The sequence below is a fragment of the Paramisgurnus dabryanus genome, chromosome 10 (genome assembly GCF_030506205.2).
Source record: "Paramisgurnus dabryanus chromosome 10, PD_genome_1.1, whole genome shotgun sequence".
In the NCBI taxonomy this organism is placed as follows: Eukaryota; Metazoa; Chordata; class Actinopteri; order Cypriniformes; family Cobitidae; genus Paramisgurnus; species Paramisgurnus dabryanus.
The window spans coordinates 31623479-31650442 of NC_133346.1; the positions used below are offsets into that span (position 1 = coordinate 31623479).

Genomic DNA, 26964 nt, shown 5'->3' on the forward strand with positions numbered 1-26964 from the left:
CTTTAAGTAGTTTAAAAAGTGGACAGTCTGCCTCAAGACAAGATTTAATCTATAAAATACTAATGTATCTCAATAGAATTCAAAATATGGGAATAATATTGAGATTTCTTTGGGTACCTGCACATGTAGGTGTAGAAGGCAAAGAAAAGGTGGACAAATTAGCTAAACAGGCTTTGGAGCATGTGGATATTGATTTTAAAATTCCACTAAGTAAAACCGAAGTAAAAGGAAGAATTCGGGAACTAATGAGCATCAAATGGCAAGAGATGTGGGATGGGGAAACAAAAGGCAGACACCTTTATAATATTCAAAGACATGTTGGTAAAGGAAGAATGGTTAGGAATAAGAGGAATGATGATACTATTATTTCTCGACTCCGAATTGGACATTGTGGATTAAATCAATATTTACATAGAATAGGGAAACATCAAACAGGTTTATGTGAATTTTGTGATGAAGAAGAGCCTGAGACTGTTGAGCATGTAATAATGAAATGTGGGAAATATAATAGAGAGAGAGAAGAATTATTAAATAAAATGAGAAACTTTGGAAACAACAATGTAATCCTTTTAGATTTACTCAATTGTACAGGAAAATCCATAGTGCAAACGGAATTAATTAGGTACCTTAAAAACACAAGATTAGACTGTAGAATATAACAATTGACAAAGGTTTAATGTTTAAGTAAAATTAGTGTATTTAAAATGTTTTTTTTCCTTTCTTTTCTTTTTTTTGTTTTTTTTCTTTTTTCTCTAATAAATGTCCTCCTCTCTATATAATGCTCCACACTCCTGTCCAGTTGGTGGCGGTAATACACCATAAGTTGGCTTGTCAACCGCCAATAAACAGTACAAGAAGAAGAAGAAGAAGAAGAAGTGACGCTGCTGCTGGATCTTTCTTGCGCTTTTTTAAAACTAAAACAGCAACATTTCTATCTAGACGGACATCAGTGGGCAGAGCAGGACAATAAATCCACACACGCACTGGTAACTATACTTTCACTCTTAATCATCATTTAAACAACTGTCAACTGTTTCAGTTTTAGATGGTGCTTGTGCGCGAGTATTTTAAATGACAACAGTATCATGATGATGTCATTGTTAGAGTTTATCCTGACTGAAACACTGCATACGAAAAAAAAACCCGACTGCATACGGTATGCTTAAATCTACGGAGCCCGCCAGATTACCCATTGGAGACAAGAAAACTAGACCCGCAAATGGGCATGCTTATTGCGAAAGCATGCGCACGGTTTATGAATCTATGGGGTACGGTTTACAAATCGTAGAGCACGGATTTATAACTCGTTCGTAGGGAGCAGTTTAATGATCTGCGAGTACGGCTTATAAACTGAGGGGACAAATTACAAAACCGTGATCATGGATTTGCGGGTCTTGTTTTCTTTTCTCCAAGGGATGAAGTGGCAGGCTCCGTACAGACGAGAAATAAAGCTCAAGAATAACCTGAATGTATTTACTGTTGATTTAATAAAGAAGAGGTAATTCATTCAGTATTTAGTTTAAAACGAAGATGTGTACAGCAAAGATTATCCTCATTATCTGCTTCTTATTTACATTTCACATTTATAGATCACGTTGTTTACTGCATTCACTCTCTGCTGCAGACCTATTTTTAAAACTTCAGTTTTTGTATATTTGTATAAATAATTTTGGCATTTAAGGTATAATTTTGTTAGGGTTTCATGCAAAGGAAGTTAAATGAAGGCCTTTCAACCTTAGGCCAGTGGGTTTTGTACATATGTAAATTTGTGTGTATAGTACGTACAGTATGAGTGTAACTTATGAAATGTAGTTTTTACAGAGCTGTGTGTTTCTCTAATTTTCTTGATAATTAATTTGTTTTAGTTAATTTTTTAACACAATTATCGGCACACTAAAGTTAAAAAAATTATCCGACCCTCACATCGTGGTGTTATTTACCATCTGGCTCTCAGCCTAAAATGAGTTTGACAACCCTGATCTAGACGTAGACTCTTCCCACCATGAGCACAGCATACATCTATGATTTTATTGATTGTATAGAAATGACGCAAAGCGTGCCGTTGCTGTGAGGTAGAGTAGAGCAGTGGTACTCAAACTGGAGGCTGGGGCCCCCAGGGGGGCCGCGACATGGTGCCGGGTGCCCCAGTATTATGACATTTTATAAAAACATTAATTTATCATAAATTCTGTGTAATGAAACCTCAGAAAAATAAGGCTACTAACCAACAGCAATATGTTGTTTCATTTAATATGTTTTGTTTAATTTAAATGTTTAAGTTTTAGAATGTTTTATGTCATACATTTTCTTTTGGGGGTCCTTGAAGGGATGCACCGTACCCAAGGGGGGGCCGCATGCCAAAAAAGTTTGAGAACCACTGGAGTAGAGAATGTGCGGACTCGATGAATGAGACTAGGTCGTTTGTGAGTGTTCCGGTGTTGAGAGACCTGTCACTAGTCAGTGTTTTGATGTCAAAACAAAAATCTGACTATCGGGAAAGAAAGGAGAGGAAAAAAACTAAATGAGGAAAAAAGAGCAGGTGGGTGATTCTCACGAAATCCAGATTTAGAAGGTGTCCAGCATCAGATTTTTTTAAAAGCCCTTGAAGCCAATTTTTATTAGTATATAAGATGAAGGTCTGAACTTACTATAACGATTATTTTAAGAGGTTTTTTAAAAAATATTTCCTATAGAATTATTTTCTATTATTAGATTATCATTATCAAAAATTATCATTACTGCAACATAATGATATTACATTAAACATATGCATTTACAAACTCATGTTTCGGTAATGAGAACTAAAAAGTTGTCTAGGTACTATGACAAACAAAATGTTTACTTTTATCTGGAGAGAAAAAATAAGAACTGCTTACATGGGGTGTGTTTCCTGAACAACGACGTTATTCGCTGCTGAACCAACATAGTACGATGCATAGTTGGAGAAACTAACTACCTTGTCACGACTGTTTCCCGAAAGCATAGTAACTTTGTTGCACATTCGTCGTTAAACAACATAGTTGATGATGTCACGTGGGAGGTGAAGCAGTGTTTCCGCTATATACATTCAACCGTGGCGGCCCGCCACTCCTAAAACATCCCCGCCACGCCTGCGGTTGTGGATAGAAGGGATACAGCAAACGAAATCTCGTTGGATGAGCACTGTTTTATCCTAATCCTTTAACCAAACCCAACTCTAAACACAAAATTTCACACGATTGTAGGATGTATTTGTATCCAATTTAGCCAGAACCGCTGTTTTCATCCTAATAATCCTACCTCCAAATCTAATCCTTAACTTTTCGGCATTTGCTGTATCCCTTCTAGACAAAACCCACAGCGTCAGCTCGCAAAAAGCTACCAAAATGTCCGCTCTGCGAGACTGGCTGTCTTGAAATAAATTCCTTTCTGGATTTGCGTTGTTCACTCATTTATAAATAAGTCTCCTAAAATATCATAATTTCCTCCATGGGTTTAGTTTCATGCACAAATAGATTTAAATCAACAGAGGATTATTAAGCTACGTTTCTGTTTTGAGAAATAATAATAAAATAAATAAGCCTATACGAAATATGTTGCACTTAAATAATTATTAAATTGACAAAACGAATAAAAAAGTATTTGAGTTTCTGTTCTTTTTTTGTGACGCGCTCTAAAACCAAACCAGCAGAAAGCACGTCATGTTTTTAATGATTATAAATAAGCACAAGGTTTTCTCCTAATTGTGAGTTTACACAAATAAAAATACATCATTTGAAGTTTCGAATGTTGTTTTACTTTTTTCTTTATGACTATAAATTTAGGGTAATTTAAGCTGCAAGGTCATCACGCACATGATGTTCACCGGCGCATATCTACACCAACACCGCGCAGGGCTGCGAGAAAAGACATTATTAAACTTTTGATTTAACATATTACGAGGTTTTTGGACATTCATTTGGAATCACTGTACTCATATTATCAACTTATCTGGCCATTAGTTATTCAGTATAGGCTATAAGCGCAGCGCGTTGCTGACCGCTCAGCTGTCAGTCAATCGTCTGTGCTTTAGATCGACACTCACAAAGTTTCACATTAAATGATAAGATATTTGTCCAAAAACAAAAGGCTAAATACTGAATACTACTTATATGCGACTGCAAGACATTAATAGTCGAATCTGTTTGTAAGGAAACTTACATTATTCCCGTGGAAGAGAAGAACGTTGGTAATAGAAACTTGAGGCAGACGGTGAGACTTTTTATCTGTTTTCAGACGAAACAGCAGGGTCGGGGTACCCGCGGGTGAACCGCATAATATTTGATCTAACGGGTGTAATAGGCTATTTGCGTGTCATTTGTGTTGTAGATGCAGGTCGGGACTCAATAGACAAGAGTAAAATGCGGGTCTAACATCCAAGACCAAAATTCGACTCGTTTTTAAATGTCCCGTGCTTATTTGTGTTTAAGATCTGTCTGAAGACCGGTAAAGGTTTATATTTAACTGCGCGATTTACAGTGTGGCCGGTGTTGTGTCGAAGTCTGTTCCCCCTATGTTCCCCCTATTTTTCCCTTCAGTGTAGTGTTTTTATGGCGTTTTTATCACGTTATAGGTTTTATTATTTATATATTTAAAGTTTTAAGGTCACAGTCTTTATGTCAAATGGTACGGGTGTGAAAAAAAATTGCTGCTGATGTCGTATAACTGGTCAGTTGTTCTCTCAATCACAGCGGTGCGGATTATCAAACAGGACTGCATGACTTTGTAACAGCTCTGTACGCTAAACACGAGGACGAACTTGCAATGCACACTACATTAAAACTACAATGAAATATCCGAACTACGTACGTAGCTGTGTAACGTTTTTTTAAGAAAATACCGTTTAGATCAAACATAGAAAAGCAATATGCTATAAATATAAGGAAAAGTAAATGACAGCGTGAAAATTATAAAAAAAATACATGTTAGTTTACTGTAGCCTATATTCTACATAAAAATTTTTTTTACATTTATAATCCTCATGGGCGCCCCCTGCCGCCACAGCTGAAAAAAATCCTAGAGGAAACACTGTGAAGTACTAATTAATCTGTGCAAATCGATTTAATGTCAGATTATTGCTGTAAACAACATATATTGCATCGGAAGACTGATTTTGTTATTGTGATTTAGTTATCGGTTGTTTATTTTTAAGATATTGAATTCATGCGCAAGTTCCCTCTTACGTCACTCCTCCCAGGGATTCCCCAGGATCTAAAAGCCCCTGGGTGATTCTCACGAAACCATTGAAACACCACGGCACTAATGATTTTAGCTATAAAATGTGTAATATAGTAATATTAAAAAGCATCAGAATTAACACAATACTGTGTTCTACCTTGCACAATGTGTGATTTCAACATAAGAATTTATAATTTGTCAATTTTATCTCATTTTCTGCTGAAATTCTCATTACCGCATTGTGTCCGGCTGTGTTTGAACATGCGTTATGTTGTAATTTAATCAAATTAACACAAAAATATTTAGAAAAAAAAAAAAAATGGATGTTTTGCTAGACTACTTTAGATGACAGATAAAATATTTACTGAATATTCATGTATAATAATAATGAAGAAAAATTAGGAAAATGATGTGTCCATGCCCGATGTTCTCATCCTCCGCAACACTTTTTGAGAACAGTTTAAGCACACATACAAAATTTTAATAAAGTTTGATTTTGAGTGACCAAGCACATGGACCAGTTACTTCAAGATGGCTACCAGGTAAGATCATTTTTTTACAGTTAATTTGAAATATTGTCTTGTCAGAATGCTTACACGACATTTTGATTATCATTACAGCAACAGATGTTTATTAAATGTTAATTTAATTAATAGAAGCATAATACTTTGATTTTAAATGCATGTGCAGAATCTCCAAATTATGTTCTTTCAGGTTTGTCATGTCATTTTGAAAATATGTCAGTGTTGATGTTTTCTGACTGTTGCGGTAATGAGATTTTTTTAGGACAAATTTTTTAAATTATATTACAAAAAGTGTTAAATGATAAGTAAAAGGGTTTAAATTAATGTTCCCATTTACTCCAGACTTTGATTTTCAATGTCTGGTGGGAAAAAAAGTAAATATAAGCAATTTTTACATTTTCAAGCTTGACATTTTTAAAACCAAGTTTTCGTGAGAATCACCCCCCTATGACTGTGCACATGCGCCGTTTTCAAATGCAGCGCTTTAATTCTGTTTACAAACTTAAAGGGATAGTTCACCCAAAAATGAAAATTCTGTCATCATTTACTCACCCTCATGTTGTTACAAACCTGTATAAATTTCTTTGTTTTGATAAAGATGAAGGAAGATATTTAGAGAAATGTTTGTAACCAAACCGTTCGTGGACCCCATTCACTTCCATAGTAGGAAAAAATAATACTATGGAAGTAAATGGGGTCCACGAACTGTTTGGTTACAAACATTTCTCAAAATATCTTCGTTTGTGTTCATCAGAACAAAGAAATAAATACAGGTTTGTAACAACATGAGAGTGAGTAAATGATGACAGAATTTTCATTTTTGGGTGAACTATCCCTTTAATATGTTTAGAATGATGGATATAGAGTGTACTACATGTTTTTGCTTATTTTGTTCAAAAGCATGATCAACGTAAGTCTACATATTATAATAACCAGGAAAGATGCATCTAACGACAGGTGTAGAGTTGTCATTCAAACCACACAAGTTTGCGATGCAGCTTGCGAATGTTCGATTGAACTATGGTTTCAGGAAACACCAAATCGTTGAACTTTGTTAGTAACGACGAAACTTGCAACAGTAGTTGGCTAATGATGCTTTCGGGAAACGCACCCCTGGTAGCCATCTTGAGTGCCACAGTCACTTATGTCCCTTCCAACAATTTTTTTTCCAACAACAGAGGATTTGTTGTAACGCCTGCAAGAAAATTGAGTTAAAAGTCAAATAATTCAATACAATTCTGTCTATATACTAAAGGTGGATATTGTTTATTTATCTGCCTATAATAGATAGATATTATCTACACATTCATCCAGCCATGATCATCTAACCGTCCTTGTATTATGCATATTTTTTGAAAGGGCTGCACAATTAGGACAAAAAACTCATAATTGTGAGTTATTTTCTGTATTAACTGTACAGTAGAGGTCTTCTCGGGTCCAAAGAAATGTACCCCACCCAAAATGACTTTGTACCCAAACCCCATGTGCATATTTTTTTTTGTTTAAAGGCCCGATCTGAGACATAGCCGCGAAAATTAGACCCGAGGCAATTATTTTTATTCCGACTCGACCCGCATGTAAACTGCACTGACGTGTGTGCATTCTGCAGACCCACACGCAGGTGTCACTCAGACAGAAAGAAACTCCAGTGTTTCCCACAGATCTGAAATTTACTTGTGGTGGTAGCTGGTGAAAAGGGCAATCATTATTATCCACCGACAAAAAATGGTCTACTATACATGTGACAAATAACTAATAATGTGTGACACAACACAATACTTTGATTTATTAAACATTAATATTAATTTCACATTATAGTTCATTATCTAACCACCCCAAACTTTTTTTGCCATAAACAAAGCTGACACTGTTTGTCAAAGCACCACAAAAACACTATGTTTTTGCACTGATATATGAAGCAATTTGATGACCCCTTTTATCAAACTCAATTATATACAATACTATGTATACTATAGCCTATATAGACAGTGCAGGTCTATAGATTATAAATGTGACTGATGTTATAATGTTAATAACTTCTATAAGATAGGCACTTTTACTGCTTCTGCTTTCTATTTCTCTTTTGCCGATTAAAAAAAGCTTAATCCACTAATTATTTCAGATTTAAAAGTCTACTTGCTGTCCCGATGACAGACTTTACATTACAGCTTTGCATTTTTTATCCTGAGTCAGCTAGAGCTTTGCTCATTCAGTATTAGCACTGCTTTTTGCTACAATCTCTGTGCAAAATGTTTAGATTTTAGTAAAGATATGGTCTATTAATAGTAAGATTATTAAAAAATGGGATAAAGAAAATGAAGCGGCGCGTGGTCGTGACAAGAGCCAGTTGCTATCGCCATAGAAACCGGAGGCACGCTGAAACAGCACTCGAGCTTTAGCGCGGTAGCGCTCACGGCCGTTCTCCGATCGACTCGGGTTTTATACACAATATTAATCAGACTTGGGACCCGAAGTAATGAACTAGGACTGACCCGGACCCAACTGACCATTTAAAATATAAACCCGGAACCGTACGGGTCCCGCGTCCTCAGTGAAGAAAGACCTCTAATGGTAAAACTCTGCTCAAGTTCAGAAACATGAAAGGATACAATGTTAGGTTGCTTCGCGTCGCGCCCAATTCATTGAGAAACAGAGAGCAGGTGAACGGTCACTCAACCGGAGAGACACAACGTGTTTGCACGCAAAATGAAGCGAACTTAGATCCTATAAACTAGGGCTGGGTATTGTTAGGAATTTCACAATTCGATTCGATTCCGATTCTTGAGGCTTCGATTCAATTCAATTCGATTCGATTCAATTCGATATTGATTTGTTTGCTTCAATATCGATTCAATAATAAGTAGATACACAAGTAATTAAGTACCTGAGTAGCCTATATTTTAATTTTAGCTTTTGGTGCAGACTTGAACGGAGTGCAGCTGCTGTTTGCCATCTTGCTGTTTTGGTAAAGCGTGTTTTGGTAAAGCGTTTCTTGTACAATGTTGAACGCTCTCACTAGAGCAGGGATATTCAGTTAGTTTGTCATGGGGGCCAGTTCATGAAAAGCATCTCATATAAGGGGCCGAAGATATATCAGTGATTATGACTTAATTTTCATATATTTAAACTCCATAACAACAAAATCAGTGCATTGTACAATAGGCTTTTTCTACAAACATGTATTTTCAAACTGCATACAACAAAATTAGTGCATTGTAACATGTCCAAGTAGGCTTTTTCTACATCCAGACATGTTCATATGTTGTATTTTAAAACTGCATAACAACAAAAGTGCACTGTAAGATGCTTTAATTTACATTTAAAGGGGTAAATAAGAGCCATATCACACTCATTGAGAATTTAACTTATTTAATCACTTTAGTACACATAACAAAAAAGTTTACAATATGTAACATAACATTGTTTTATGCTGTTTTTGTCAAAGCTAATTATTTCACTACCCCTATTTAAACTACAACAGCCATCTTAATAACTGGCAAACATTAGTCTAGCTTCTAATAAGAGAAATTATACTTTTAGATTTCGCTAGAGCAGTAAAATCAGGTGTATGTTTGTCAATAGATACACGTTCAGTGGTGCAGGTGTTGGGCGCGATGATTGATTAACTGTCACTAATCGTTTTAATGCGTTTCCTTTATTAAGACATCTAATGTCATTGTGGATAAGCAAGTCATCATTGAGCCGACATATCAAACAACAACTGTCGGAAAAGCCGGTTTTGTAGATGGAAATACAAGAGGTTAAAACAGCCATAGAGTCCGTGGTCTCACCACTGTCAGTCATCGCGTCTTGATGTGCGGGCGCGAGCAGCTCGCGTTGGACCAAAGCACGAATATAAACATGTGACAAACCTGCTCGCGCCAGTCACGTGACTCGCGCTCTGCATCTCATGCTGTAACAGATGCACGCTCATCAACTCGTAACTGTAGGGTCCGTTGTCCAACTACATTTATTTTAATTCTAAATGTATTTATTCTAGAGATGCCTTTTTCATACATCAGACTACATAAAGGGCCGGATCAAATTACCTCGGGGAGCGGGCGCTAGAGTGTTGCCCACCCACAGCGCCGCCACTGGCCGGTAGGCTGAATCGATTCATGAATTTGATGAATCGATATTGAATTGAGGAACAAATAATTGCAATGCATTGATGAATCGATATTTTTACCCAGCCCTACTATAAACACATATGCACATAAGCATATGCGACCATTTTGGTCGCAGTGTGTTTCTTGGCTGCTCCGTATGTGCTGCTGCAGTTGATCCAGTTTGCCGCGCTGGATGATGAGTTTATGACGTGTGCATCATCTTCACGGTCACCCGACCCCCACCTCTCTCTCTCGCGCGCTCTCTCTCTCTCTCTCTCTCTCTCCAAAACACGGTCATCCAGTCGAGTTCAGAAAATACAGAAATTCGTAAAGTGATTTTTTTTTTACCTGGGCGGGTCGCAATTTACCTGGGCGCACCGCCCAAGTAGAGCCTATGTATGGGAAACACTGAACTCTGGTGGCCTCACAACCAATTTGGCGAGCTGCCCCATTTGTTTTACTTTGTTATCTGACTACGACACCAAGGTAACCGCTTAAATGTACATTTAAAATTGACTGACATGTCCGTCTCAACGAAAAATATCCTACCGTCAGCTACACAATGGCCATCATTTATCAAAAGTGCGTACACCAAATTTTCAGCTTACACCTGGCGTACACCCAAAACCACGGTGACTTTGAGATATATCAATGTGGACGTTTGCGTATGGCATGCTCAAATCCTACGCCAACTCAGGAGGTGGTGTGCGCACGTTTTGAGTTAGTGCGGAAAAAAGCGCAGGAAAACAATTCCTAATACCCCAAAACGCAACAACATACTAAAAGATATGATATATTATGACCCACTGTAAAAAAACATCAACATAGTAATTATAACCTTTAGTGTTTATTTTTATGCAACATGGACTTCAATGTTTAATTTGTGTGACTTTATCAAAGCATTTGATTTGTAGGCATATGTATTCCTTCAGTTGAGAGCCTGTGTGCTTTACCTGGCGTTTCAGGGCAGAGCATGTGAACGAAGCTTAGCGGGAGTGGAGCAGTGAGCGGTGCGGTAATATTACGATCAGAGCGCAGAGTGCCTTTGCAAAAATTCCGCTCTGCTTGCACATTACGCTCAGCATTGCTCGCTCAACCCAGAACGCACTTTGATAATTTGCTAGTTGCTGTGAAAACGTCTAGCAATAAGTTATGGAATTAAAGCCTTATACATGAATGTAAAGTAAAAATCAAAGTTAAGATTGAGCAGGGAGAAGAAATTGAAAGCGAGTGCGGAGAGACTGTAAGAATTAGCAAATTTTCAATGAAAAATAAAGACATGAATAGGTAAGGTAAGATGCTAGTGTGAATGGAGCCGTGAATCTGACCAGGATGAAATGTGGATAAAGTCATGGCCACGAATGATCTTTTATGCTACATTATGGACACAAATTAACAATTATTTTTCTTATTTAGTCTAAAGTATGGCCATAAATTTAGAATTTGTTACCCAATATTCAACAGTTTGTTCCTTGGAATGAATTATTATAATATTTCGTAATTACTATTACAATTATTATTACTTCAAATTATAGCCTAGTAAAACATGTGGATGTGGTGGAAGCAAATTGTTAATTTGAATTATATCCGGAGCTCCAAAAATGGAAAAAAATTGACAAAAATTTTGTTTCTTTCCACTGCCCTGGTTTCTCTTCTTTGCCGTCTTCCATGTGTCCATGGCGTAAAATGAGGGCATGGGGGAAGCAGAGACTTGAATTTATATGGGCGTGTTATTCCAATGATGATCGTTTTCAGCTGCTGCATTTATGAAGGGCAGGTATTGCGTACTTCTGAATTTCAAAGGTACACACAGCTTCATAAATCAGGCGGTGAGAGGAGTGTAAGCATAATCTTACGCCAACAATATATACGGCCGTTTCTACGTAAGAATGATAAATGAGGGTCAATGTCACAAGCGCTCTTGGCAAACGGATGGGAGGTTTAAAAAGGACATTGACGCACACACATAAGAGAGTTCGGGTCTTCTCGGGGCCGTTCAGCAAAAACACATTCATAAAAATGTTTTTTTTTTTAAATAAACTGTTGTAGCTTTAGCTCCTTGAGAAACCGTGTCAAAAGCTGATGCTATGGGAGGTCCTCCTCTATTCAGATTTTCTGAAGCTTTTTATAGAACAACTCCAGTGTACTGGCCAATGCCTGGCATGATTACGTATAAAGGCGTGCCTTCCGCCGCTATATAACGACCATCTGATGGCATATCCTCAGATTCTTTCGACTGAACAACAGAAGAGCTGGGGCCTGATGTATGAGCACCAAATAGGCATAGAAATATGCATATGCAATTTTCCACGCACATATCAGAATTTATAAAAAATAAACTTGACGTAAATAAGTGCGCGCTGTATAGATGCTCTTGACCGTACACGGTAAAAAGTTTCTGTAGACATTACAGTATTACTGGCAGCTGGTTGCCAGTAACTTACTGTAGATTTTACATTTGTTATTTACTGGCAACAGTTTGTTCAAAATTAGATGAATATTAAACAATTTCAGTCTTTATCTTCTAGAGTAAGTTACTGGCAACCAGCTGCATACTTACAGCATATTTTTTACAGTGTGCGTACGCAATCTTTTTGTGCAGAGTGAAAGAACACAAACTTTGTTCTTGTTTTCATACATATTTAGTTTTAATATTCATTTTTCACTCATGAAGATCAACACACAAATTGTGTCTAGAAGTTGCATCTGTCTATGAGTAGCGAATATTTAACAGATAAAAGTAATAAAAGACGAAGTAAACTAAGTGCTGCATACATCTAGGGCTGTGACATTGGCAGTGTTTTACCACGCAGTAGTAATGCACAAATTCACCACAGTGGTGCAGTGTTTATAGATTGTGTGTGTGTGGGGGGGTGCATGCACATATGTGCACATTGATGCATATAGGTCTTATACATAATGCATACATATATTTTCAATTCAATTTTATTTATATAGCGCTTTTCACAATTGTTAATTGTTGCAAAGCAGCTTTACATGAGTAGATGTTGAGTAGAACACTGAGAATCAATACATGGTATAAGAAGTAGAATATAGCAGCTAAGGATAAACCGTGTAAGCGAGCGTATTGATAATGTAACGTATACAGTAAAGTGCTAAGTTAAGCCAAAGTTGGCTGACTCTCCCTGGGACTAAAAAACCCCATAGGAGAAAACCCAATGGGAAAAAATCCTAGAAGGACAAAAAACCCTAGGGAGAAATTAATATATATATTTATAGTTATAGTTAGGGATAGGGATAGGAAGCGGGTAAGCGGATTAAACTGGTTCAGCCGGTGGTCGTTGGTCGCGCATGGGCTGGGCATCACTTTGAAGGACAGCCAGTAGATCAGTGGTGCGATGACCTTCACAGCAACAGGAACTGGGTCTGTTTGTCTCATTGTCCTCGGGGTCGAGGACGAGACAGGGAGACAAAACAGAATTCTATTAGCGTAGGGGCCGTTCGCATGTAATGCAAGTGTCATACATTATAGTGGTTTAAATCAGCTCGGTTCCAGACAGGCTAACTATTGCGGCAAGAGTAAATTACCCATATGAGGTATGTGAGTGCTTGTGAGTTTACAGGATACAACCTGCTTCCGACCAGGTTAGGTTCAGAGAGTATGTTACTCCGGAAACAGACTCTGAGTATAAGTTACCTCTCCTTCTGAAACAGGCTTGACTTACCCCGCCATCTCAGGTTTAACCTACCTCCCTTTTTGAAACGGAAAACTCAGAGTTTCCCTTATTTCAGGGTTAACAAACTCAGAGTTTGCACTTAACCACCTTTCTGAAACGGGCCCCAGATAATGGATTGATGATTTAAATGTTGTTTACTCACATGTGCGTTGTACTCTCCGGATTTTATGTTGTGCACTTCTCGTTCATTTCTCCACATGGTCTGTGTCTGTTTGTTTACAGTGTCATGTGAGCAGCTTCACTGTCGGCAGGTTCGACTTCATTTGGCGCTAAGCAGACCTCTTGGTGATGTCAAAGTACCGCTAGAGCGATTCAAAGCAGATTTCTCCATATGATATGTGGAATCGCTCTCGCGCTACTTAGCTGTCACTCGCCTGTGGGTTCTCTGCTCCCCAGTCACTTTCGCGCCGCTATAGTTATTTGATTTCATACGCCGATCGGATAGCGAAGATACCTGCGTATCACATAGACTACACCACTGTTTATACTTTACATTTTCTGCGTTTCTGATGTCATTTTCCTTTTTTAATTTCCGTTTCGCGCTCCCACTTAGCTTTTCCGTGTCTCGTTTTTTTCTGTTGTACCAACGCCTTCCGTCACGTAATAGTCGGCAAACCTTTGACCCACCTCATGCGGACTGACCAATGAGGAGAGGGTCTTAACCTGAGGCCCTCTCTTCATTGGTCAGTCGGCATGAGACTCAACCGCTCTCACGTTAGGAAGCGCAGCGTCTCTTTGCAGCGCATTGAGCGCAAAGCCCGTGTTGACAGTTTGTTTAATATAAAGCAGCCAGCGGGAGATTACCAGATACAGTATTTTGCTCGTGCCCTTGCTACCCTGGGTCCTTTGGAGGTCTTGGGCCCCTGGGCAATTGCCCAGTTGCCCGTATGGTTAATCCGGCCCTGATAGTCTGTTTATTTTATATTTTTCTATAACTGAATCCATGAAAATAAAACGTTTTGAGAATTTCTGAGATCATTCAAATGCTTCTAGTAATGTCGTGTTGATCTTAAATTTTACTCATAATGGTCTTAAAAGGTCTTAAAAAGGTCTTAAATTTAACTTGCTGAAACCTGCAAGAACCCTGGATGTACTGTATTTTGGGCCGGGCACGCGCGTCTCCTTGCTTGGCATGAGCTGGAGCACGCAGTACAGAACAGCAGGAGACCATGCGCGATCGTGATGGCGCGATGATTTAACATACAGGTCCATGACGGGGAAAAGCGTTCATACAACTCTCTCTCAGAGTTTTATTTCTTTGTTTAATATCATTGGAGTTTGTCATTGGAGTTTTTTTTTTCGTTCTAGAAACTTTTTTTACTCGCTGTCGTCGCTCCATAAAGCACAAGCGTGTCGTCTTTGTTTGATAACCTCTTTGCCGGCTATAACTTCCAGGTGACGCGCTTACGTTTGGGAGGATTACACTGACATGTGGTTTTCCTCTACCTTTGCTGTTTTTTTTATCTTTTCTCCGCCGCCCTGTCATTTCTCCGCGTCTATGAGGCGCTGAACTCTGCAAGCAACAGTGTGCGAGAGAGACCGACGCTCCGTCCCAAACCGCATTCTTCCATACTATATAGTAGGCGAAAAGCACTTCTTCTCGTACTCTTTGCCTACTATATAGTATGGAATTTGGCGGTTTGGAACGGAGTGCGAGTGTGTTCACTCCGCTCCGCGCTTAACTGAAGTTTTTCCTTTTTTTTTATAACGTCTCTGCGTCATGCAACACAACGAATCGATTATGAAATTCGTTTTTTTATTCGTCAACCCTTAAACCTTTTGACATTTTGCCTGACGTGGCTAAATAAAAAAATTGCTTTCCAAGACAACTCATTATGGAGCTGCTAGATCTTCTCAGACCATATTCTCTATCTGACTAGGTTGCTTTTTATTGAAAACATTAATGGTAAGCAATACCACATTAAACAGAAATACTGCAGCTGCTTGCCAATCAATTCTGATTGTTAAGTACCTTAACATTCGTATAAAAGTGTATTACAGATTATTTTAAAGTCAAAACCCATGTCAAGAAGCGGCACAAGTGGCACAACGGGATAAGGAGGAAGGATAAATAGCAAGGGATACCCGGTTCGTCTACCCGTATTACTGACAATTTGATCATTTAATTAATAGTCTATATTTTACGGATAACTTAAACTATGTTAAAATAAATGTGACTGGAATAATTTGAGTAATGTTCCATTTGCATAGAACGTGTTGTCTTTCTTAACGCCATAATGCACCTTCGCGTGAAGTGGAAAATCGATCCCTGAGTGATCGATCGCAAATAATTCAGCACCTTCACTTGGGACAGCGCCATTGTACGTCGAACTTAGAGGCAGCGTGTTAAGAAGCTTCCTAAGAGACACTTCGGGGAACACACTTAGGAACATCAACAACTTTGGTAAGATATATCTTTTTGAGTCTTCTTAGAACGCTAAGAATGAACGTTATCGGGGAACCGGGCCCAGAGCAATACATGTTGCATAGGGGTGTAACGATACACCAATTGCACGGTTCGGATCGGTTTACGGTTTTGGCGCCACGGTTCGGCCCGATTCGGTTCGATTTGCTGTAAATGTAGGGTTCCTGTCATTTTACCTGCAATGCTAAGGAATAATAGATTAACTTAACTTAATAACAACAACAAAAATAACTTGACGTTTTCTTTATTAACTTTGGCAAACAAACTTAAAATCAATTAAACTTTAACTTTAGTAATGCAGGACTGTAATTAGCTGTTTATCAGGTGATGAATATCATTCCTTAGCTAAAATGCTGAAAATGTTACTGTTGAAGTCAACTAATGCATGAAATAAATGTACTATGAATCTGTAAATCTGAGTATAATGTGGGTTTATTATCAGTAATGAACTAATCAAGGTAATCATCACACACACACACGCACGCAGGTGCACACACACACACACACACACACACACCAGAGGTCGCGTTAGACTTTCACTTTTAAAAATTCTGCCATCACTTATTATTCGTCATTTCATGCTTTAATTATAAAAATTGTTTTTGTTTACATGTTCATTTTTAATCATGGACTTACACAAAAGGCATTCAAGTTAAAATGTGTTTAATTATTTGTGAAGAAGAGAACAGATAAACATACCCCATGCATCACTTTACATGTTTAACATCATGAAACAATTAAAATAGCAACAAATGTGTAAACCCCGTGTTTTTACCTCAGACAGACGACGTCTTGTTACATTTTTACTTTTGTTCTGGAGAATGATCTCGCGCTCTTCTATTTCACTTCGGTTAACCCGATCTGACACGCAAGCACACACACACGCGAACGCAAGCACACAGTTACAACAGATTGTGTGTGATTTGTCTACGACACGAATTCCATTCCTGTACTCCACTGGAAACCCAAAATGTTCCCACACAAGAGACTTAAATGTGTCCGGGGGATCTGCAATCTCAGGCGGAGCAGCCATCCTGTGACCTGCGCTCACTCCCAAGTCACGTGACATGATATGACATGAACTTGGAATATACTATTTAGAACAGCATTTAAAAAGCTCTTATTAGTCGTTACTAATACAATTTAATCAAATATATGCTAATATTTTTTTTAATAAATAGATTAGTTAGTCAGAGATAAGTGACATTAACCTCAACAATGGGCAGCAGGAGGCGTGAGAGTACCACGACACGACACGGGAGGTTCGCGATTCGTATCGTGGGTGGTGTATCGCGATCGTTCGGTTCGTAATATCGTTACACCCCTAATGTTGCATGAACCACAGACACTAAGGCCAATGTTCACTCTCTGTTCTTAGCCAAGTTGCAACAGCAAACCTCTCTGTCATGACGTATGACATCATGTTCGACGGCACACATAAGTGACGTGGCCGGAACGCGCGCAGAGAGCAGCTGTGCTCGAGGTGCAGAGGTATCATGTGGCTAAGCAAGGCCAGCTGCTATGAACAGTGCTTGTTTGTGGCCAAAACCCGTGAGAATCGGCCAAAGTGCGCTTTATTGTACAAGGCCGACACCAAAAAAAGATGTCTACTCAAGTAAACAGCCATGGCGCAGCGCTTGTACAGGCAAACGCCTTGTGAACGCCGTTGTTCTATAAAAAAGCTTCAGAAAATCGGAAGAGAGGACCTCCCATAGAGTCAACTGTTAAAAAGCTATAGGTTTTATAAAACCTAAATTGAATTTGATTGATTGATTGTTTTAAATACATTTTTGCCAATTTAATGTTTATTTTAGATAACGATGGAAGTAAAAGAGGAACCTCAGGAACTGAATGAAGTGGAGGGGAAGCAGCAGGAACCTCATGATGTCATCACTGAAGAAAAATCTGACTCCAATCAACATGGAAAGAGTTCACAAAAAGGACAACATAGTGATGATATAAGCATTAACGGTAAAGAGAAAAGTCACACAAGCCAGGAGTCTGGAGAAGGTTTTAAATATGCTAAAAACTTGAAGAAACATTTGGGAACTCACACTGGAGAGACATCCTACAAATGCCCTCATTGCAATAAGGGTTTTACACATTCAAATAACTTTTATATACATTTAAGAACTCATCCTGAAGAGATGCTGTACAAATGCCCTCATTGCGAAAAGGGTTTTACACGTGCAGATAACTTTTATATACATTTGAGAACTCACCCTGAAGAGACGCCATACAAATGCCCTCATTGCGAAAAGGGTTTTACACGTGCAGATAACTTTTATATACATCTGAGAATTCACAATGAAGAGATGCCATACAAATGTGATCAGTGTGAAAAGAGTTTTAAACATCAAGATAACTATAAGAGACATTTGATAACTCACACTGGAGAGAGACCGTACACCTGTCTTCTGTGTGGGAAGGGTTTTAAACAGAAAGTGACCCTTAAGATTCATGAACTAATTCACACTGGAGTGAAGCCTTACACCTGTCCTCAATGTGAAAAGAGTTTTAGACAGAAATCTAATCTTAAGAGTCACATAACATTACACACTGGGGGGGAACCTTACATCTGTCCTCAGTGTGGAAAGGGTTTTACACAGAAAGCACATCTTAAGTGTCACATAACAATTCACATCGGTGACAGACCTTTTACTTGTCCTCAGTGTGGAAAGGGTTTTCTAAAAAAAATAAGACTGGAAGATCACTTGAGAGTTCATACAGGAGAGAAACCTTTCAAGTGTACTCAGTGTGAAAAGAGTTTCAAAAATGCATCATATGTCAAAGTCCACGAGCAGACTCATTGTAAAGAAAAATCATTTAACTGTGCTGAGTGTGGGAAAACATTTGGATCAGCATATTTCCTGAAACAACACAAGAAAATTCATGTCAATGAAAAGCCTTACACTTGTTTTGTTTGTGGAAAGAGTTTTGTACTGATTGAACATTTGAAAAAACACCAGATAATACATACTGATGAGAAAACTCATGTGTGCTCTGAGTGTGGGAAAACTTTTTTGACAACCAGAGCTTTGACAAAGCACCAAAGAGTCCATACTGGAGAAAAACCATGAACATGAGTGTGAAAAGAGATTTACAGATTTACATTACTTTTAAGGCACACAAGAGTTTTTTTTAACATGGAACAGTTTACTTGGAATGCCAATACCAAAATATTGTTTGCCAAGCCATGTTGTTTTTGCTGAAGTAAATAAAAGAGGAGTTAGAAGTCACACAATACCAGTTGTTTCAAAACTTCTTGTAAACCTTATTTGTGGTCCTCCAGGTATTTTCAGTGTCCTATGGCTTTGTTAGCTGGGATTACACACCCCAAAATTACGGCTGCGTTGTCCATGGTGCTGAATTCAAGCGCACCTCATCAGCTCTGCTTATTTGCGACCCTATCCTAATTTGCGCTGCTCTTAGTAGATTGTGTTATTTAATTTGCTCTTTAGTAAATAACCTGCAGATATTACCACTTTTTTGGAATTGCACTCTCGCGCTAATTTGCCTCATTTAGTAAATCTGGCCTAATGTTAACTGCAGTCACTTTCCAAGAAGTTGGTCAGGAAACTCCAATAGCAGAACTCAACACTAAGCTCTGTGCACGCGTGCCATCGAACACAATGCACGTCACGTTTTCAAGTTTAAGGCGGCAGTTCAATATAGAGTAATAGAGTAAATCTAATCATCATACAGTAAAAATCACTTCAAGAATAAAAACATGGCATTTAGTTTTGTTGTAAAACAGAAAAAGAAAAGCCAATCTTTTATTGTAAAAGCAGACTTTCTGCAGTCTGCAGAAATACTACACACCCTTCCAGCCTACTTTGAAATCATTATGTAGTATTTGCAGCGTACGTTAATATTCTCTTAATATTTGTTTTTAACAATGCGCTGCGCTGCCACACGTCGAAATAAATTAAATAAGCATTAAATTTGGGGTAGCACCTGGGGTGGCCAGTCAGATGTCGGGGGTCCAGTGCCACCCTGGACACCCCTCTGGCTCTGACAATGATATGATTTCCTTTTTTGCTAAAGGATAGCAAAAAAAATTACAATATGCAATTCCTACAGATTATGAAAATCTTAAAACTAGGGTTGTTCTGACTTGTATCGGATTGGTACTTGGGTTCCACTTCTTTATAAACCTAGTTATGCCCGTTATAGGTAATGCTGCAAAGCAAAACTCATTTCTTCTTCGCTGCTCTGAATGCAAACACCAGAAAGTTGCCACACGCGTGACGCAAGCGCTGATTACTTAGAAATGAAAGCGCGCACCCATATGTCCGCTGTTTGTTAGTATTTCAGACTAATAAAATGTTGACATGTCTCATATGCAATGCTGCATTTTCGATAGGTTGCACAAGTATTAATAACTTTAAAACGAGTAACTTATTACAGTATTTGAAGACGCTTCACCCTGAAAACATGATGGTTACAATCAAGTCTCTTATTTCACTACATTGTGGCTACACCTAGTGTTTTTAAAGGAGCTTTATTTTGCTTTGTATTTAAAAACTGAAATGCCTTTTGTTTAACGAAATTCTTTTTAGACTTAAGTTTTAAATAGATTATTTTGTTATATTATTGATATAATTTTTTATTCCTTATGTGTTTGCACTGTTTTATACAGTTATATTCTAAAACTAAAATGCCCTTTCCGTTTATAATGTTAGATTTGTGGCTCTTTTTCACTTAGGAAAAATAAATATTACTGTCAAATGTCTTTCAGCAGGGCTCATCATAAAGGACTGCCCGGTTGCCCGGGGCAAGCGTGAGAGACGTTCGGGCAAGTCAAAAGTATTGTCACTTGCCCGATCGGGCCAGTGCTTCACCCTCAGTCACTAAAATATATTTTCATCAATGTATATTATTTAAAATCTTGGAAGCAGACATTTACTTGGGTAAAACACGACGAAAGAAACAATGCAATATTTTGCAGAGTTTGCTGTCAGTTTACAGGTAAAGCAGAAAAGTTGGGAATCTTTTTTCTTTGGAACATGTCTGTTGTACATGTATACAATTATACTTTTATTATTATTATTTTATTAAAATTATTATTTTTACATAGGTTACACTGATAGTTTTTTTTTTGGGGCCAGTGAAAATTTTGGCAGGGCAACTGAAAACCTGAACGCCAGTATAAAAAATTATTTGCGTTGAGCCCTGCTTTCAGATAATAATACTCTAGTTCACTGTATGTATCTTTTCATGTTTTATACAGGAAAAAGTCTAAAGCACACCATAAAACGGTTATATCCATTCATACAGGGCTAGTAGTATGTACAGCTGTATATTGTACAGATACACACCCAGGTATCGGACCGGTACTCTGTATATGCCGATACCCCGAGCCCAGGTATTGGGAAGAGAAAAATGGTAACGGAACATCTCTACTTAAAACCAAATATATCCTTTTCAAAGGTTACCTCTTTAGTGAGTAAATAACTTAATGTCTATGAAATGATAGGTGTAAGAAATGCATTGTTAAGATATTAAAATTAAATTGTTGTGGTTTTAAGTTTACTAAATAATCTCAAAATATGAATCATTTATTTCCCACACATCTGTCAAATAAGGTTGTTGTTTTTTTAGAATTTGAGCTTTAATGTGATGGTGGGTAAAATATTAATGAATTTCATTTTGAGTGAATTATTCCTTTCATTGTTGCAAAATAACATAGACTTTTGCAGTTGTATTGGGGGGGTGGACACTTTGGAATGTGTTTATATATTTCATTGATGATGTTTTTTGAAGATTGTTGTATAGAAATCATAATTCTGACCATGGTAATGAGTGTCATTTGGGTTTATCTGTGTTTACCATGGTCATTTTACAAACTAGAATCAAACTTGTTTCCTTAATGAATTATGAGGTTAGGTTTTATTCATATTGTCTTTGTATGTAAAATTAACTAACTTAGACATGTCTACTTAAAGGGATAGTTCACCCAAAAATGAAAATTCTGTTATCATTTACTCACTCTCATGTTGTTACAAACCTGTATAAATTTCTTTGTTCTGAATAACACAAAGGAAGAGATTTTGAGGAATGTTTGTTACTGTAAGAGCCATAATTGAAATAATTAAAATGTATATTATAAAACGGGCAGTTCTGGTTCTTCATTCTGATTGGTTCAAACGCGTTCTAAGCCGTGATAAAATACACTGGTAACCTCACGGTTCAGACCACATTACATAAGAATCACTGCACCACTGTTGAAAATAAACACCACAGTCTTTAATCATATTTTTAATATGTCTACAATTGCACAATTAATGGCAATATCCAGATAAATGTCAATAAATATTGTTGAGTCATCTCGTCGATAAAGAGAAAACGTTGTCTGAAGAGTTTATAACTCAAGTTCATACGTCCGGTATTATCCACTAGATGGCGATCTTACCCAACTTAAACACTGACGTATTCACTCAACACTGAAAACACAGCGTGTAAGTTTTGATGGCTCAATCTGATCTCTTACATAAGTTATTCACAAAAACTGAATTATCTCCGCTTTTAGCTAAAAAATTTGAGAGGTGATAAGAGAACAAATGAAGGTAAGATGAAACGTTTTTTTGTTTGTTTTTGTTTGAAAGCGGATGGTCTGTTCTTTCATTTGATATTTTATGTTTATTTAAAGAAGATAATTTTCCTGCAAGGCATTAAACTAAAACTGGGTGGCAACTTAAAAAAAAAATGCTGACAGGGAAAGAGTTAAGCATGCTTCCAAGCATATTTGATCATCACTTTAACAGTTGCACAATATAAATGTTAATGTATAAATTAGATGAATGATCTTAAATCATATTTTCATTGTGTCTTTGCTGCATCTCTGTTGGTTGGGAACTGCGCTCTGTTTCAGTCACACTTGATTCTGAGGAACTACTTTGTTTGGCGGAAGAGTAATATCTGTACTAATATAAGTACAACTTATTTGTGTTTTATTTGATAAAATCCCGCTAACGTTATGCATATGAAGTAACCGTTTTATAAACGCAATAAACCCCTTGAAGCGTTGGGTTACCAGTGCATTTTATTACAGCTAAGGGGGTTTTAGGGGGCTTCGCGTCGTGCCTAACAACGCCCCTTAGCTGTTATAAAATGCACTGGTAACCCACTGCTTCTTGGGGTTTATTGCTTTAATTTAGGTTTATGTTATCAGGGAGCTCGTCAAATATCCACTCTGAAGCTGAGATCATTCACCAGCATAGAACGACGCGTCACACGCCCCTTTTAGTCTTATCATAAACAAAAATGCACGCGAGTGGTTTTTGGAGAGAGAAATAATAAAAAATTGCGTAGACACTGCGTAGAAGATAGTGCAGGACTAGCACAGGTCATGAGTCTTTCCAGGACCTTGCAGATGCCGGCAAATCATTGGCAGTGTGAATGAACAAAAAACCTAACGATACCTGAAAAATCCAGAATTTATTTTCCGTGTATTTTCCAGAATGTCTGTGTGAAAAGGGCTTAAGAGACTAAGGGGTGGTTTCCCAGACAGTGATCCAAGTCTTGATTTTATAATTATTTATATCAAAACTACTGGGTTAATTAGTAGTTTATAATAGGCAAAGTCCATTAGGTGTCGGTAATGCAGTTTTAAGATGGTTTTCCAACTGCCAATAAAACCAAAGAAGAAGAAAATTTGGATGCGGAACAGTTACAGGCATAGACATCATATAGGTAGACACCCTATCGGCCGCTACTACCTACTGACGCGGCCGAGCCATGGGGACGCCATCTTAGATCGGTCACCCGCTCCACTCAGTGTAATCTGTATGACAGGTGGAATGACCTACCAGCGGATTTAATTAATCATATCTCAGTGAATACCGAACTGATTTTCACGCAGGTTTTTTGCTGCAAAGGTCATTCATGATACAGGGCACATGGTTTGGCGTATTTCAACCCCTTATGTGCCTCAAATCCCATTTGAGTGGGGGGTGACAATGTGATGTACATCTTTAAATGAATATTTCTCTGGGATTTTTTGAGCTAGAAGCCTAATCTTGGTCATGTTTTAAAGACGACAATTTAGGGTTTTTCACGGATGTGTTAGAATGTGAAGATATTAAATATAAATGTTTTTTATAGCAGTTTACCTTTATTTTAATATATAAAAATAATGCAAAACATATTAATTTTATAAACAAAACTATACAAATTTAAATGTTTCACACAATTAATAATATAAACATGAAGCAAAATGTCTCAAGTAGTTATCCAAATTTCAAGTTAAAATCATAAAAATTTGGTTTGTGTCACACTTTAAGTGGTTTTACAACAACTGCCACTAGATTTTGCTGCATACTCTTGTAAACTGACAAACTAATAAATTACTGTCACCAAGCTTTCCGATGATATATAGCTTGTCATGATTTTTTAGGTTTAGAGTAGAGGTTTATTGTTAGTGCAAAATTTGGCCTACCTGTGGGCCCATAACCTTTTAGAAACTGACTCTCACTATGTCATAAATTTCCCCAAATGGTAATGAAATATAAAAATTATACTCTTTGTGCTTTCCAACAATATATATACTAGTCAACATTTGAAGTGGATCAAAACCTTTCATAAAAGTTGTTTTAAAACCAATTCCCAACACCCGTTCTTGTCTTTGGACAACTTTTTTGATGCACTTCAAATGTTGACTAGTGTAGTTTGTCAAGATTTAGGTTTAGAATAGGGTATTAGTGTTACAAACACTAATGTGGACAGCGCCACTTAACATTCATAGTAGGAATGAATATTCACTTAACAGTAATATAATATTCTGATATAAGATATAAAGTGTGCAGACGTCCAAAATCAAAATGTGTGATGTAGGATATAAGATATTTTATAAATCACACACTATAAATATGCAGAAACAGATAGTTGCGGTAAAAAAATATATTTTAATAAGGTGAAGAAACTATTTTAAATGATTTGTAACCCCCCCCTCTCTCTCTCACACACACACACAAACACACACACACACACACACACACACACATTCTGGTTTCCATGTTTTATGGGGACATTCCATAGACGTAATGCATTTTATACCATACAAACTGTATATTTTATTCCCCTTACCTGCCCCATTCCCTAACCCCAACCATCACAAAAACCTTTCTTGTACCTTAGATTTTCAATAAACATCATTCTGTTTGATTTATTAGCATGTTTCCTCATTTGGACATCAAAATGTCCCCACAAGGTCACAAAAACACTGGTATTCCTATCTTTGTGGGGACAATTGGTCCCCACAACGTGATAATTACCAGGTACACACACACACACACACACAAACCCCTAAAAGAGGACTGTTTTGCAGAGCTTCTTTCTTGTGCTCCCTTTCTGTAGTTCAAGAGAGGTGAGTTTGGCAACATGGTGGAGTCTTATCTTTAAAAACACAGACACAACCAATGACAACAAGTCAAGTCAGACTGATGGTTGTCGATTTCAAACTGGGTCTCCCCAATGTGCTCCCTATGAAGGAAAACATCCTTTGTTCCAGATCCTCCCGCACAACGTGCATGACTGTTGACATCTTAGCTTGTTAAAGCTCGGCGGATCACGCAGCTCACAGCACCTTATAATAATAATAATAATACACATTTATATAGCGCCTTACACAATACTCACAACACAGAAACTCTGTAATTATTACTTTACTTTACCCCACCTCTCCCTGCAGGGTGAACACCGGCTGGTGCAGTAACGTTATCTGGCTACGATTTCAGTACAGTAACAATAATCTTAGCTCTTTCTCAATTGTCTGGTAAAATTCTATTCACAAAATACAACCAATAGTATGGTAATGTTAAAACTTGTGAAAAGTAATTGTAAGGTTTTGTCTTGTGTTTTTCTTGTATTTTGCGTATTTTTGTTATTTGTACTTGTATTTTGATTCTCTGCTCTGTTTGGACTTTTATTTTGAAACTCATCTTGCCATGTCACGCTTCACACTTCCTGTTTGTTTCTGTATTTAAGTCACTTCCTGTTCACCTGTTCCTGGCTGATTATTACATCGCCCCATTGTGTCTGTATCTGCCTGTTATCTGTTTATCTGTTTCTGTTACCTGGATCTGCCTGTGTTTTTGACTTCTGCCTGTATTTTGGATTTACTGCCTGTTTGCCGCCTGCCCTGATCTTTCGCCCGTTTGTTTGGATTTATGATTGTGACTCTGCCTGCCTTGACCTCTTGCTTGTCTTTGGATTACGATTACTGGATTTACCCTGTTTTGGATTTGGTTGCTGGCCCTCTATGGGATTTTACAATAAACACCTTTTGCAAATGGATTTTCCTCTCACTCGCTTTCATTAAAGCAACACACGTTACAGAATAATCAGCCCACCCGAAATCCAGCAAAGGATTGTATTTCCCACCAGCATTATGAACCCCGCGGTAAGTCTGTTACGTCTCCGTCAGGGCAACCGCCCCATTGAGAATTATGTTCAGGATTTTTTGGACTTATGCTATTTAGTAGATTATAATGATGTGGCTCTCATGGACTTATTTCGTTGTGGTTTGGATTATGATGTGTCCCGCCTGATGCCAGTGAATACTATTCATTGGAAGTTAGAAAAGTACATTGACTTAGCGCTGATATGGAGTGGGTCTTCCTTCACTGTGGGAGCCATGAATGAAGAGCTCCATACTCCCACAGCACCCATCTTACCAGCAATAGCTAATGCCATGCCTGTTTCTAAAATGGCTGCCACCATGTCCGTTCCTGAAATGGCCGCCCCCATGACTGATCACAAAATGGCCGCCATCCTGCATGTTCCCAAAATGGCCGCCATCCTGCCTGTCTCTGCACCTGCACCTGTCTATGAGAAAGCTACCACCATTCCAGCACCTATGTTTCAGAGAGCCATTGCCACAACCACACCTGCACCTAGGAGAGCTATTATCCACCCAGCACCTGATGTAAAGATGGCCGCCCTGCCTGAACCAACCGCCACAGAGGTATGTCTTATTGACTCGTTAATTCCTGAATTTGCCATAGCCCTGT

The 26964-nt window shown here is 37.9% G+C and overlaps 1 protein-coding gene across 1 annotated transcript; it reads left to right on the forward strand.

Annotated features, from left to right (window-relative positions):
- Positions 1-861: 861 nt before the first annotated feature.
- Positions 862-22018, forward strand: LOC135718210 (uncharacterized). Its single transcript, XM_065240482.2, has 2 exons — positions 862-986; positions 17767-22018. The coding sequence occupies exon 2, from the start codon at positions 17773-17775 to the stop codon at positions 19030-19032; it is 1260 nt and encodes a 419-aa protein (XP_065096554.1). The 5' UTR covers positions 862-986; positions 17767-17772; the 3' UTR covers positions 19033-22018.
- Positions 22019-26964: the final 4946 nt, after the last annotated feature.